Source organism: Dermatophagoides farinae, chromosome 4 (assembly GCF_024713945.1).
Source record: "Dermatophagoides farinae isolate YC_2012a chromosome 4, ASM2471394v1, whole genome shotgun sequence".
Taxonomy (NCBI): domain Eukaryota; kingdom Metazoa; phylum Arthropoda; class Arachnida; order Sarcoptiformes; family Pyroglyphidae; genus Dermatophagoides; species Dermatophagoides farinae.
The window spans coordinates 3,630,216-3,646,576 of NC_134680.1; the positions used below are offsets into that span (position 1 = coordinate 3,630,216).

At 30.1% G+C, this 16,361-nt stretch overlaps 1 protein-coding gene across 1 annotated transcript; it reads right to left on the reverse strand.

Annotated features, from left to right (window-relative positions):
* Positions 1 to 272: 272 nt before the first annotated feature.
* LOC124500587 (dual specificity tyrosine-phosphorylation-regulated kinase 2) lies at positions 273 to 15,429 on the reverse strand. The gene is made up of 3 exons (XM_075730091.1): positions 15,111 to 15,429; positions 13,238 to 14,234; positions 273 to 6,347 (listed from the first exon to the last, which is right to left on the reverse strand). The coding sequence occupies exon 3, from the start codon at positions 5,889 to 5,891 to the stop codon at positions 3,441 to 3,443; it is 2,451 nt and encodes an 816-aa protein (XP_075586206.1). The 5' UTR covers positions 5,892 to 6,347; positions 13,238 to 14,234; positions 15,111 to 15,429; the 3' UTR covers positions 273 to 3,440.
* Between the last annotated feature and the right edge of the window lie 932 nt (positions 15,430 to 16,361).

The window sequence follows — 16,361 nt, forward strand, 5'->3', positions numbered from 1 at the left end:
ATTTAAAATCACAATTTTTTTTTGTTTAGAAAAAAAAACGACGACAAACAAACGAAATCGACAGAGTTGGTAGTGATCATGCTTGTGAATGAATAAATGATTTGTTGTTTCCGTCGTTATTGTTGTTGTTGTTGTATAATTGTTGTTCTATGAATCTATAATGATATAATAATTAGAATAATTTTTTGTGTAAATGTTCATCATCAGAAAAGAGAGAGAGAGAGAGAGAGAGAGAGAGAGAAAATAAATTCAAATGAAAATGAATGATGGTCTGGTTGTGATGATAGTAGTGGGCATTTTATCGATTCTAGATCCAATATATTGTTCATTGTAATCATCATCTTCGTTATCGTTGTTGCTTTGTTGCTATATTGTCAATCTTTGTTTGATTTTAGGTTCTTTTTGATCAATTTTTCAGAATATCCGGTGTATTCAAGAAAAACGAAAAAAAAACAAATATTGAAAACTTTTGACAAAAAAATAATCTATGTATTCTATATAATAGTCTATTCTGGTTGTCCACAGTGTTCACATACATTAATTTGATTATATAAAATTGACAAAATAAAAATTGAAACAATGATAAAATAAGAGAAAAGAGAATTGAAAAAAAATTCACTAGCTATATCATTACACACACACACATAAAATGTAGTCCCAACAGAAATTTTAAAAAACACTAGAATTGCTCAATTCATTTCAAATTATCATGAATAAAAAAAATAAGACAAATGATGGTAACTAAATTCTAGGTGTATGTGTTTGTGTATCAGAAATTCGGTTATTATTGTGGTAATCGTTTATTCATTCGTATTGGTGGTATACTGGCCACTCATCATAATTTTTGGCAATTTGATCATTGAACCTGTTGTGGTTGTTGTTATGAATCGTATATTTATTATTCTTCATTGTCACATTATTTTTTATCATCATAATTAGATAATAAATCTATTCCAAAAATAGCAAATAACAATAATGTATGTTTGTGTTTGTTCCTCAGATTGACATATGTTATACATTTTTTTTTATTTTCAGTTTCTTGTTTCAAGAACAACAATAATTATGATGACAATCAGAAAACAAAAAGAAAATTACTACCATAGTGAAAATGGTGATGATGATAGTGAAAGTGGAAAAGTAGGAGAGAGAGAGAGAGAGAGAATGGGAGAAAATATCCCGAGAAAAAAATCAAAGTTATATTTGAAATAATTGAATGAATAAATCCGTGTATTCATGAGTGTTGTTGATTTATGCCATTTCGATTTGATTCCATTCGTTCTGGAAGAGAAATTTTCGTCTAGTTCATCAAACCAGAATATATTAGATGCTATTTGCCATGTTTATGTTTGTTCCATCCAATCATTATGTACAAATCTTATTTCGAGGAATCAAACCGAGAAAAAACCGATGAACAAACGGTGTATAACTGAAAACAATCAATAATAACGGTAAAGAATGAGAAAAAAAATTCTGAAAGATCGATGCAAATGATAATGATGATGATGTTCCACGTATGGGAAGATTTTGAAAGAAAGAAAAAAATATCACATATATGATTACCATATGATCATCAATAGTTTCGCCATTCAATCTAAATTCTTATAAATTTGCTGAAAAACATTTTTCTCCTCTTTTTTTTGCAGGTAGGAATGAAAATTTCGAAAAAAAGAAAAATAATTCCAAAATAAGATGAACAAACAAAATGAAAGAGAAAGGTTGTCGTCTATATTTTTTTTTGTTTTGTTTTTGTCATGTTGATATTTTACAATTTTCTTTGTTAATGGATGATAACTATAGAACAATTTCAACGTAAATATTCTCTTAAATTCATTTCTGGCGTAGGTGTGTTTGTGTGTTCGATGGTCGAAGAAAAATTTGTCAATATTTATTATAATTCATATCTGTACTGAATGTTTGAACTTTTTTCCATGGAAATGAAATATGTCAAACATACACACATTGAGAGAAAACGAGAGTATTCATTGTCATATTCGTTAGAATCGATGATAATGGCAGAATAAATGAGAAAAAATATATAGGCAGAGGCGAATCAAGATGTTTCAGAAGCGATGATGCAATGATGATGATGATGATAATGATAATGATGACAATATAATTACGCCAAGATAATCAGATCAACAATTAAGATGATTCTTAATTTTTTCTGTCGTTTTTTTTATAAACAAAGCAAGAATTTTAAATGGAATTGTTTTATTTGAGATGCTGAGAATATTTTCATATCGATGATTGATTAAAAATATTAAAATTGAGATGCTTGGATCATGATGCTGATGATGACAATATGACAATGATGAGACAAGAATCTTGGTTTAATTTTTTGTGGGCGTTTATGTTGTATGTGTGTTTGAAATATAATATCACTATTAGATTGTAGAGTAGTATTAAATATGTTTTTTACATTAGTATTTTGTTTTGTTTTTTCGATGTGATAGATTGATAAATGAAACAGAAAGAAAAAATTAAATAAATTTCAAAAAAAAAATTTTGTCGTTACAATAATCAGTCAGAATATTTTTAATTAAATATTTTCTCGAAATAGCCATCCATTGGGTATGTCGTTGAATTGAACCAGAAAATAATATTAATTATTATATCAAAATGATGCTGTATAATTGATTTAAATCCGATTGATAATGGCCACAATTCTATCATCTTTGTCATTGTTGTTGTTCTCAGTCAATTAAACACTGTGTATATACGCACATACAGAATTATTTAAAATTAATTAATCGAAAAGACAAAAAGCTATCACAAATGTGTGTTTGATGATGATGATGATTAGCATTACGAAGATTAATTTTTGAATTCATTGGTAATTGATCAAATCAGAAACAAAGAGGCTTGAATGGCAGTTTTACGTTTCGGTAATCGGTGTGTGTGTGTTTGTGTGTCGGATGTATTTTGACAAAAGAGAAAATTTTGATGCAGAAAAAAAGAATTTCATTTTTTTCTCAATGAAATAATACATGTGTTGTTTACATAAAATTAATACGACTAGTGGATATACGATTCAAACTCGAATTTATCATTCAGGTAAGAACCAATCATTTTGAATTGCGTGATATAATTTCGATATATGGATGTTTGATGGCCATGTTGTAAGTGTGATAATGTTTTGTTTGTTTTTCAATTCTGTGTCATGCATGAAATGTGTGTGTGTGTGTGTGTGTGCGAATGAAAAAGATGAATAAATGAAACTTGTCCTTCGTATATCGCCATCATCATCATTCATTTTTCTTCAACTTTTATATCAATGGTCCAATTTCATTTCATTTCTATTGTAATCTTCGTTTGAATCAGACAAACACACACCCAATCACAATTATGATGATGGTAGATGATGATGAGAAGTGGAGAATAGGAAATGATCCATTTTCATGTGATAGGGAGAAATTATCCAATTTGTTTTCATTTCTTTTTCAACGATTATATGAACGACCAATGAGTGATAAATAAAGGTCATTTGATAGGGCTCGTACATCCGAACTACTATTATTGACAACGGATAATCCATCTTTATCTTTTCCATTTATCATTTTTCCATTGACAACAACACCTGAATTTGTTGTTATAGCTTCTTTATGTGTCGTTGACCATATTGATGTCTCTTTTGTTACTGTTTGTGCTACACCACCACCAGTAATGCCATTCGTTTGACCACCACCACCAACAAGACTATTTGTTGTTGATTTGTAATATTTACTAAATGCATTTGAATTATCCGATTTTTGATCCGGACTACTTGGATCCCAGATTCTTGCCAAAAATGTACCATTATTTGTACAACCACCACCACTAGTTGTATGATTACCGTTTTCATTGGTAACTGTTGTAGTTGTTGCTGTCACATTGTTTGTATCATTTGTATTATAACGTTGACTATAGGAATTGACGGCTGCGGCAGCCGCTGCTGTTGGCGGATGAAGAACATTGCCATTCAGTTGTGCCGCCGATGTGGCCGTTGTTGAGGATACGGCTGATGTACCATTTACTTGATTAATCTGTAACGATGAATGATGATGCACAGGTGATGTTTCGCTTACACTGTTGGCAGCATTTTCACCACCATTTTGTGGAAGACGAGGTAAACGTCGCCTAGTAAGCCATGAATGACGTAATGCTGCATATGGTGTCATACGTGTATGAGGATCCCAATCAAGACATTTTTTAATGAAATCAACAAAACATTCATCTTCACAGCCTTTCAATGCAACTGACCAGCTTTTTGTGCCTGGTGGACCACGCATTTTACCACGTGGTGTACGGCTACCTTCGATCAATACGGAACCATCTGAAAGAACTTTGGTATAACAATAACGTGGATAGCCTTTTGAATTGAAAAATATTTTGGCTCTTTTCGAAACATCGATTAATTTCTGTGGTGGCATGCCCAATAATTCAATAATACATGATAATTGATCATTTTCATTTTCACCAGGTAATAATGGATAACCGGTAGCTAATTCGGCCAATATACATCCTAAACTCCACATGTCGATTGGCATACCATATGATGCACCTAAAATAACTTCTGGTGCACGATAAAATCTTGATTGAATATATGTATAGATACGCTGATGTTCAAAACATGATGAACCAAAATCAATGACTTTAATACCACTGCGTCCTTGTTGTTTGAGTAGAACATTTTCGGGTTTGAGATCGCAATGGATGATTTTATTATTATATAAAGCTTCTAAACATCGTAGTATGGAATAAGCAAATCGTCGTATTAATTGTATGCTGAAACCTTGAAAATGATTCTTTTTGATAAGCTCATAAAGATTGACACTGAGCAGTTCAAACGTAATGCACATATGATTACGGAATATAAAATGTTCATACATATGTATTATATTCATTGTATTATCTTTATCTTGCTTCTTCAGATGTTGTAATATTCTAATCTCTTCCTGTGCTTGTCGATGGAATCGTTTTTCATTTCGTACAATTTTCAATGCAACATGTTGCTGTGTTTTATGATCATAAACTTTGATCACTTGGCCAAAGCTACCTTTGCCAATCACTTTGAGCATTTCATAACGATAAGCAATATGATCATGTGGAACGAATATATATGAGCCTTGTTCATCATCATAATCATTATTGTTTGCACCACCAATAATACCCATACGTTTGATGGCATTGGCACCAATGAAATATAATTCAGAATAATTAAATATTTCACGATGTTCATATGGTGTTAGCTTATATGAATATAATTTCATCACTTGTTCAGGCGTAACGACCAATGGTTTCGTTTTGTTTGATGGTAATTTACAAACACTGCTTGTATTACTTGCAGCTGATGATCCATTCTGTGATCCATTAGCTGAACCACCACCACCATTGATCATGGTTTTTGAATCATTTGGTGTTTCTTCATTCGATGTTGAACCTGATGATGGACTAGCTTCGGATGTGGCTGCACCACTACCGCTTCCAACTGAAGCTCTTGGTAAGCTAACAATATCACTACCATTCTGTTGATCAATATGTTGTTGATATGACCATTTTGTCGTAGATGATGTTGGCGGTGGTTGTTGTTGTTGTTCATTACAAGATTGTTGATGATGAGAATGATGTGAATGATGATGATGATGATCACCACCACCACCACCATTATTATTTGTTGCTGCCGTCATTGTTTGTGGTGGTGGTGGTTGACCAAAACCATTTGTTGATGATAATTTGAAACCCGAAAATGTTGTTGTCTTTGTTATTGGTGGTAATAACATATTGTTACCGGTTGTTAATGTGCCATTTAAATTATTACAACTTTTTTCACAACCTATCTGTGGTAGAAATGATTCATTTGGCGTACTGCCATTTATATTTGCAATCAATGAACGTGTACGAGATAGTGGCATTATTTCTATTTGATTATTTTTGTTATATTTTCATGAATAAAATCAATATATATTCAGATTTCTTCTTGGTTTCTATATATGTTGTCTTTTTCTAGATGATTTTTAATATATCGGAATAATCGAAATAAGTTTCTTTTTGTAGTTGTCGTCTTTGTTTCGTTAATGAATCGTCGATATCGATTTCAACAACAATCGTGACACACTAACATATATTATAGACAAACACAAGTACACACTAACACACAATGAAAATATTGATGAAAAATGAAATTGTTACAATATATCAATATATTCGACGAACAATAAAAAACAATGACTTGATGACGAAAATTTGCCAAAAAAATATTCTTATTATTTGGAATTGAATGTCGCGTTGCTGTTGTTGTTGTTGTTGTCGTCGTCGTTGTCTTCATTACATTAGTATTGTTTTCGTTTTAACAGAAAATTCGTAGAGACCTAATCAAAAGAGAAAAAAAGAAAAAAATTAATCAATCTAAATAGATGGAAATTGATGAGAAAAAGATAATAAAAATAAATGTAAAAAAAAATAAAATTACCACCACTACAACCTGAAGGCTAGGACATGATCAACATTTGAGAATCGAAAATTATTGTTTTTTGCCCTGAACCTGTAATTCATTTCGTTTTATTCATTCGTTCATTTGAAACCAAAACAAAAAGTACTTTGACTATTATTTCCTAAACTCATAAAATTCATTTGTGTGTTTTTCTTTTATTCAAAATGAAAAAAATTCAATGTTTTTACCATTATCAAAAAGTTGAATAAAATAAAATTCAATCTATGTGTGTGTGTGTGTGTGTGTGTGTTTCAAAGTGATATGAAGTCATTATGATGAATCGATTCAGAACAACAGAAATAATAACAAAATAACAATAACAAAAATTCAACGATCGAATTGGAAAAAAAATTTTCTATTTTCAATAGTTTCTTTCCATTTTTATTCAATTCATCCATTCAATTAACTCATTCCTAACAGGAGTGTGTATGCGTGTACATCATAAATATCAGATGATAATCTCGTCTTGAATCTTGTTTTTTATAAAAAAAAATATTGAAAATTCAAGATTATGATCTTATAATACAAATGCAAACCGATTTTTAGGGTCATTTTTATATAACGATGCACACACACACACACATCATTATCATTATCATCAATTTGTTCGATTGAAGCCATGTGACGACCAAGAATTAATATTAATAGTAATTCTTAAAATGTACCTTTTGCATCAGATCATTTTGATCGATCCGAAACATTGAAAAGAGAGGGAGAGAGAGAGACAAAAATAACATAGTGTCAAATTTTTTTTTATTGGAACAAAAATATAAATATAATTTGCTATTATACATATCATTTGCTCATTTTATACACCCATTCGTTAAATAAATGCACAGAAAACAAAAATATCCGGACACAATATTTTTTTTCGAATGGTTAAAGCTGCCAGTATGTGCCATTCATTATATATTACCTTGTCATATCTGATCAAGATGTTCAAAACGGGATGTTTCTGTTGCTCAAAATGACATCTTGTTTTTTTCTCTCTTACTGACGTTCTTTAAGTCTCTCGTTTTATGGTAAATTAACTTTTGTATAAAAAAAGAAAAAAATCTCTTGAGAATATAAAGAATGTTTCGGACATTATAAAATTGGGGTAATATGAGCTAACTTTGTCGTCATATTATTTTGCTACTGTATATTATCATACTGAAAGAATCCATGTTATTGGTCAACAACGAACTACAAACAAGTTTTTTCTTCTATTTCGTTGGTATGTCGTAATATAATATAATATGATATGATGATTTTTTTCTGTTCAATGAATAATTATGGTTAAGAGACAAATATTGTGGTTACAAAACACAAACAAATGAATGGAATATAATGGAGTATCATGTGTATGATACAAATACAGACAAAATTCCATGATATTGGATTTACCATCACATCTTTTATAATAAATGTAGATTACATCATCATTATCATTATTATTAATATTGTTGTTATGCAAACGATTGATAAATAATGATGATGATGATGATGAAAACCAATGAATAAATTAAAACAACAAAGAATAAAGCTGTAAAATTGTTATTCACGAGAATGGGACAAGAAAAATCCATAAATTTTTCAGAAATTCCAATATTTAAACCAAATGGGAAATCTCTCTGTCTCTCACACACACCAACATATAACCACCATCATCGGAAAAAATAACGGATAATTATTTTCGATAGAAAATATAGACAGTTTTTCACACACATACATAAATACATACATTTACATTTGAAAACTGTCAGAATTGATTTAATTTATTCGGGCGAAACGAAATGTAAAACAACCAACAACTTGATTCGAGATCAAATGAAATACATGACACCATACACATTGATACAATTAAGATCGATATAGAAATAGAGGAGAAAAAATAGTCAAAAAAATATATAGAACAGAAACCAAAAAAAAAACAGGATTCATTCATGGCCTATGGTCCAATATCGGAGATTTGTTAATATCATCATCATAAACCATCAAACTAAGAAATTTGTTGTCCATTTTACCGAAATTTTGCTCTCTTTTTTGTTTGATCTCTTACATCTTAACTCTCTCTCTCTCTATCTCTTATGGAAAAATATTTATTTTTTTCAACTCTCTCATCATAAGGCTGACCTCAATATCAATCAAAAGAGAGAAAGAAAAATGATCATTATTATTATCAAACAAATGCCACATGGCAACAGGCCAATCTAGCCTCCATATTCCAATTTTTCTCCCAATAAATAAAAGTTTAGATTGAAAGAAAAAAATGAATGTTCATGACATATCCCAAGTATAAACCTGCATGGATAATATCACTATAGAGAGGGAGAGAGCAAGCAATATATAAATATAATAAAAAAAACAACCCCAAAAAGGCAAAGAAAAGATGATAAAAAACGAAAAAGAGAACATTCTACGGACATCACATCTCGCTGAATGTAAATCGTTTAAATCTCTCTATTAAATAAATATAGCATACAGCATAGGAGGATTCTAATGAGAATGACTAATACGAACAAACAAAACAAAAAAAACAAAAAAAAACATGACATGACAAAAAAAAAACAATCAAAATGATACGTTAGCAAAACGTTTAGATGATGTATAATCACTTAGATTCAGGTAAATGTGATATGGTTAATAACCCTCCTTCAACACACATACAACCATTTCATTTTATCAATGCCATTGACCTATTAGTGATTATTTAGTTGTATAATAATAGGGATTGTCATTGTATTATAATGATATCGAATGAGGTGGGAAATTTGTTTTGATTTTTTCTTCCACTCTAAAATAAATCAAATAGATAATAATAATAATGATGATGATAATCGAACTATAGTAAAAAAAAGACAAACATTTAACATGTACAGTAATACCCCGCTTAACGCGGGGGTTACGTTCCAAAAATTCTGAGCGTTAAGCGAAACAGCGCTAAGCGGGGCTATCTTTACATAATGCATTTTTACCCTTCATATACAATGTAACAATGTAATGCAATGTAGGGTAATTGTACAGCGTTATATCGAATCAGCGCTAAACGGGGCAGCGTTAAGCGGGGTATTACTGTATATGCCTCACCTCCCATAATACTATCCATTCATTCATTCATCATATAAAATCTTAATACTAATTAATAACAACAAGTATGAATTCACCTGTCCATATAAGATGGTCAAAATAAACAACAACATATTTTTCACGCTAAAATGAAAAGCTTAACTTAAATGACCTTAAAAACAGATTCGAAGAAAAAAATATGACTAAAAAATTAATTTTTTTTGAAACAATCATTTCCGATGAATTTTAAAATGACTAAAAAAAAGAAAAATGGGGGTAAGTCAAAAAACAAATACCCTAAAATCACGACTATGAGACGTTTTTTATAAAAAAAGTTGAAAAATAGCCTTATGCATAATAGTTACTTTATTTATGAGAAAAAAAATATCTGATAATTGCGTCTTATAGTCGCATTTTAGAGTATTATTAATTACAAGTACAATAATAATACGCCAAGAAAATCATTAAAAAAATTGAAATGTTCATTCATTCACTCAATCAATTTCAATACCTCTGGTGGTACGGACAATATAGATTAGTGACATTATAATTATGTCAATTTTTTCTTCTCTTTCTTTGTGTTCGTTTTATTTGTATCATATATGAAGAATATTCGTCATATGACGTCTACGTAACTGTGTCTTAAGATAGAAAAAAAAAGAATTTTATTCGTTGAGATTCCTGTCTCCAGCAATCGAAAAAATTCAGGCCTTTCAAAGGCAAAAAAATGAGGAAAGACACGATTAGAATTGACACATACACATACACGATGTGAAAAAAAACATGTGGGAAGAAAACGATAATGCCGAATAAAATCGTATAGATCTTTTAAAAAATATAGATCATGAGAGTAAAAAAAAGTAATTATGCAATCCAAAATGGAAAACATTGATGATGATGAACGATGAAATTAGATTGATTTGTGAATAGTGATTAGAGAAAAAAAATACGACGACGATGATAATGATGAGAATTTGTTTTGGATTCAATTTTAGAAATAAAGGAGTATGGTAATAAAATACTTAGGATACTTTTTATTGGCACACAAACATACTCCCAGACTTGATCGTTAATCTTGATCATCAAACTACCAATCAGTCACCTATATAGAGAGAAAGAAAAAACAGGCTTAAACTAAAGTCAAATTAAATCTTAAAACCCAAGAGTTTGTTTATGTGATCGAAATTGAACAATTGACTGCTAAAAACACCTTATTTCCCCTCAGTTTTTCTTGACTCCGATTTTCATCATCATCATCATTGGAGATCCTGTATTTTATTTTGAGAAAAGGGGAAAAATAAAAATAGAAACTAGACTTCGACATCCACCAACACCACCATCATCATCATTATCATTCTGATTTCGTCGTCGTCGTCGTCTTCGTCGTAAGAAGCTTTGACGTCTTTTTTTTGATGAAACTTTGAAATCGAATGATGATGATAATGATGACTTGGAAAACATTGAACGAAACATTACTATTATTATTATGATGAATATAAACTTTTCTGTCGTTCTCTCACTCATTCATTCATTCAATTCATTATTCATTTCATTCTTTTCATATTTTAATTCGAATGTTTCATCACATTTCAAAAGAAAAATGGTATATGATATTGAAAGATTGCGGAAAATTACTATGAATACATGCATGCATATACATACATAAAAGCGAATCATACATCAATTGAATTTGAATCCAATTTTATTTGAGGGTATTATTTTGATGGCTGAATGAATTGGAGAAGAAAACAAAAAACAAGAAATAAAATGGTCGATTTAAATCAAAATCAATTCAATTCGTTTATGTTTATTTATATATATGTGTGTGTGTGTTTAGTTTGTGTTTCGTGTAGATGATTTTTTTCCAGTTGTTATATGATGATGGCATATTAAATGAATTCTAAAGAAACCACCCACCACCACCACCACCAACACCATAAGTCATCATCAGATTTCAATTCTCATCATTCAGATAGATGATTGTTGAATGCTATGATATTCTCAATAAAGAAAAAAAACAACAAATAATCAAACCAACCCCTAACCAGAACAAGCAAAGATAAACATCCAATACATGAATGAATGATTGAAAGATGTGAAGAAATAAAAAGAATTGAATTGATGATGATGATTCATACAATAAAGCAGATACTGAAAAATTTTATTCACATGAAAACAAAAAATCAACAGATGCAATAATTGTTTAATTGCTAGAAAATATATTATATTAATTATTATAAAAACAAAGTTGAGCAATAATTCACTGTATGATGCTAAATCGAAACCAAAAAAAAAAAAAAAAAAAAAAAATAAAAGAAACTTATTTACTTTTAGGTCCATATGGTCAAATCAAGCATATAACAACAAAGAAATGAATAATAAGAATTTTTAGATTTATATTTCTTCGCAGATGTTGATGAACAATCGAACAAATAAAAAAAAATAGTCGATCACCAGTCACTCTCAGCAAAAAAGGTTTGTTTCATTTTCAGCGGTCATCTGTTTTGCCTACTCACTTGTTGTCTTGGACCTTTTTCTTTCTTTCTCTCTCTCTCTATCGGGTCTTGTTGTGAGGGTATGTAAAATCTTTTTTCAACATTTAAAAAGACCACTCATCAATATTGGCTACACACAAAAAAAAACTAGCCAAAATCTTGCAAGACCACTGAACTACATGATCAGATGGCATATCCTCTCGTCGTATATACAACCACAACCTATCAAGCAACAACCATAATAAGAGAATGAGACCGGATAACCTCTACCCATGGTGTGTATAACATGTGAACTTTTGCATTGAACTAAACATATACACACTCTTTTGTCCTTGTAGCCACGATTATCATCATTTTTGATCGTAAACAATATTCAATGGACAATAATACAAACAAGACAAGAAAAAACGAAAGAATTGGGGCCATATGTTGAGGTCAACGGAAAAAAGGATGGTATATCCTTGTATCGGTAATGTTCATTGCAATAACAACAACTAAAATATTTTTCCAAATAAACCATCATCCAATATAGATGATGATCATGATCATGGATGATTATCATGATGATGTAGTTCCGAAGGACAATCATCATCAATATGGTCACAATAACAGAAAAAGAGAGAGAGAAAAATGATAATATTAATTGAATAAATCAAACATAGACAACTAAATAAAAAACCAAGGTTTCGACCTTTACCGATATTTGATGTTACACATGAACATAATATCAAAATAATGTTGTTGGCTTTATATTAATTGAAATTCATTATAAACAATTCATTTTTGTTTCCTTATTGTGGATATCAATTATTTGATTTTTTTTGAGGGAAAAATCAACAACACACACGCACATACACATGCACAAACGCCCCATATGTACATTTATATATTTTTGATTGAAGGAAATTCAGAAATGTATTTTCATTATAAACACATAGATGCAACAGACGATTAAATCATACATGATGATGATACAAGACTAAATCAAGCTACTGGAACATCACAAGTGTGTGTGTGTGTGTGATTGTTCCGTGTCTGTTCCATTAGCTCGGAGGCCGAAGATTATTATTATTCATTACTCCATTCATTGTTTTGTCATGATGTATTGATAATGGAAACAACGGATACATACACACACACAATATCCGATATAAATAAAAATTAAAGAAAAAGCAAAATGGATATAACATCCACGTATTTTCAATGTATTATTATTATTACTCACCATCAATTTGTTCCGGTTAAATTATCGTGTATATCAAACAAATGATGATGAGATCGGAAACAAATAGATATATCAACAGAATAGTAAATATGTTATGTATTTCCGGTCAATTATATATATTTTTTTTTAAATCACAATATAGATGAACTTTGGCCGGTTATAAAATTATTATTCAGGATACGGCCAATACAGTTGGATGTTGATGTCGTTCTTGTTTTTGTTGTTGTCGTTGACAATAATGTTTATGATCCAACATTATCATCATTAATAATAATAATGATGAATGAGACATACAATTATCAATGCTAATTTCCATCATCATCATCATCATCATGACAATGATCTATTCATCAGAAAATTTTTATGCTAGATTGTTCAATTCAATTTTTAAAAAATTTTTCTTGTTGTTGTTGTAACACATTGACACATCAGATTAACATCAAAAAAATAAAAAATATTTTGTCAATTGTTCGATGCTAAAATATATAATATTGATGTCAATGATGATGATAATATTTTGTTGTTAACTATATAATATAATGGAACAAATGATGAAATTTTTATGTATCATTTCAAATATGCAAATCGAAAATACTGGAGACAAACATCATATCGTGCACAAAAAAAAAAAATGAATTGATCCAGATTTTTTCTTCATATATGAATGGACAATATTCAAACGTTTCGAAAAAAGTATGACCGATTTGTAAAAATCGTAAATCGATTATTACTTAAATCTAATGATGATGATGATCTCAATTTGCTCTCGAGTATAAAAAAAACAGAGATGAAAAGCTCAAATTTTTTAAGATAGATGAAAATAATCAGGTAGAGATTTGTTGTTGTTGTTGTCTAATGAATTGAAAGATGAAAATTAATCCGGATATTATAATTGTTACGAGCGATGATATTCGAATTGTCGTTACAATGACTAGGAATCAATATTGATGATGAATTGTTACACAATTGACGATCGACAAAAAAAAACTAAAAATAGCTTGAAGAAAAAACAACAAATTAAATTGTTTATTTCACAAAGAGAGATAAAATCAATCAATTTTTAAAAATAAATCATTGAAAGTCGATTTTATGGTTTTTTGTTGGTTGATGATGGATCATTTTGTTGTTGTTGTTGTTGTTTACAGTGAATAAATCCAAAGATGAAAAAGAGATGATGGATTATTTGATTATCATCATCCGATTTATATACCAACCCTAGTACACACAAACACAGCGAGTGGATAACTACGAATGATTTTTTTGTTTGTTTGTTTAACACAACACTACAATTTGGATTTAGATTCACAACATTTAAATTACGACATAATAATAATCGTCGTCGTAGTTGTTGAATAAAGAATGAATGAACCTGATGACTACTACTGATACACACTATTGTTGTCAAAGGATTTTGATCTCAACAACAACGATATAAACCGAATGAATGATGAATATATCACGTAAACATACACATACACTCAGATTTCATTGAATAAAATGAATCAAAAATTCAAAAAGAAAAAAATTCGGTAGCAGGGTGAATATACATGTGTGGATGGTGAATAAATTTAATTTTGGATTAAGGAACTAAAAATTTTTTTTTTCACTGCATCATACATATACACCAAGATACACCCAACACACATGGACGTTTAGAAGATAACTACACACAATTCACAAACTGAATGATCAGAATCGAAATGGATTTTTTTCTGGTTTCGCTTTTTTCTTTCTTCCTATTTTCATACAACAGTAATGAAATGATTTATATATTGGATCATATAATCAGAACAAACACACGAAATCAAAGGGGTAATCGATGGGGCTGTATTATTTTTTTTTTTCTGTTGTTGTTGAAAATCACAATACACACACATGAGACAGAGAGATCAATGGTTTAGAATCAGGTTCATAAAACAAAAATAGAAAAACGATGAACGTCGACGCCAAAACAGTGGAAATGAAGCTTTTTTTTTTGTTGAAGACGACGACGACCGACGACGTTGCCGATCATGCAGATGTAGTTGGATTTTTTTTCTTTATTTTTTTTTGGTTATCATCAATATCTAGGTAGTGGTATAAAACTTCGTGTTTGTTTTTTTTTTGGTGCAGCATAAAAACCAAATTTTATTCAATAAGTTTTTGTTGGAAACCACGAAGACAACAACAACAACAAACAATGATGATGATGATGATGATGAAATGGAAACGACCAAAAACGAACAAAACTAACAAACGACCACCATTCGAATATTGACAAAAACATTCGAATCGTAGAAGCATAAAAATAAATGAACACTAGGCCACATACGTCGTCCTTCTCACAGTATATCATCAACATCCTTGCTTGTTTAACATTTTATTCATTTACTTTTGCTGCTATCATTTTTTAAATCTTTGTTTTCTCACTCTGTCTCTATTCTATTCTCTTTTTAAATCGTCTGTTTTGTTTTTTGTTTCTGTTACACAAATTATTATATTATATATATACCTGCTACAGAAGAAGAATAAAGAGGAGGAGAAGGACACAAAAACAAAATTTGCACATGCTCCGTTTCAAAAAAAACTTGTCAATTTATACTCTCAATTTACTGGTCTTCGACCTGGTTCTTCATTTAATTCATTCAATTGTTAATCACATCATATAACAAAACGTTATATCCGTTTTCAATACATTGAATACATACCACTATCTTTCTCTTGCATAATCATTGTCGGGTTTTTTTTCCTGGAGGTTGCCCGGTTGTTCAATCGATGATGATGATGATGATGATGATATCCTTTACACACACACACACACACATTATTAGTTTCCAACCAGTTTTTTCCTTCCTTTTTTTTTACCATCCCAAATCCCATCCCTCATCATCATCATCATCACCCACAATCGTTGTCATGGTGTGTCATTATTGATAATCATTCCATTCCATATGGTTATTTCATTTAATCATCATCGTTGATGATGAAGTTAGTTGTCTCATTAACTTGATGATGATAATGGTGAAAATCAAAGTTCTGGTAAATTTACTTCCGCTTTTAGTTTTCACACACATTCAAAGAACAACGAACCCAATCGCCGAACCAACCGGATGTGAACGAACTCTTTCTCTCTCTCTGTTTATGT

What these genes read in the sequence shown, in the direction of transcription:
- LOC124500587 (XM_075730091.1), bottom strand. Translation starts at nt 5,891, where the DNA reads ATGCCACTATCTCGTACACGTTCATTGATTGCAAATATAAATGGCAGT.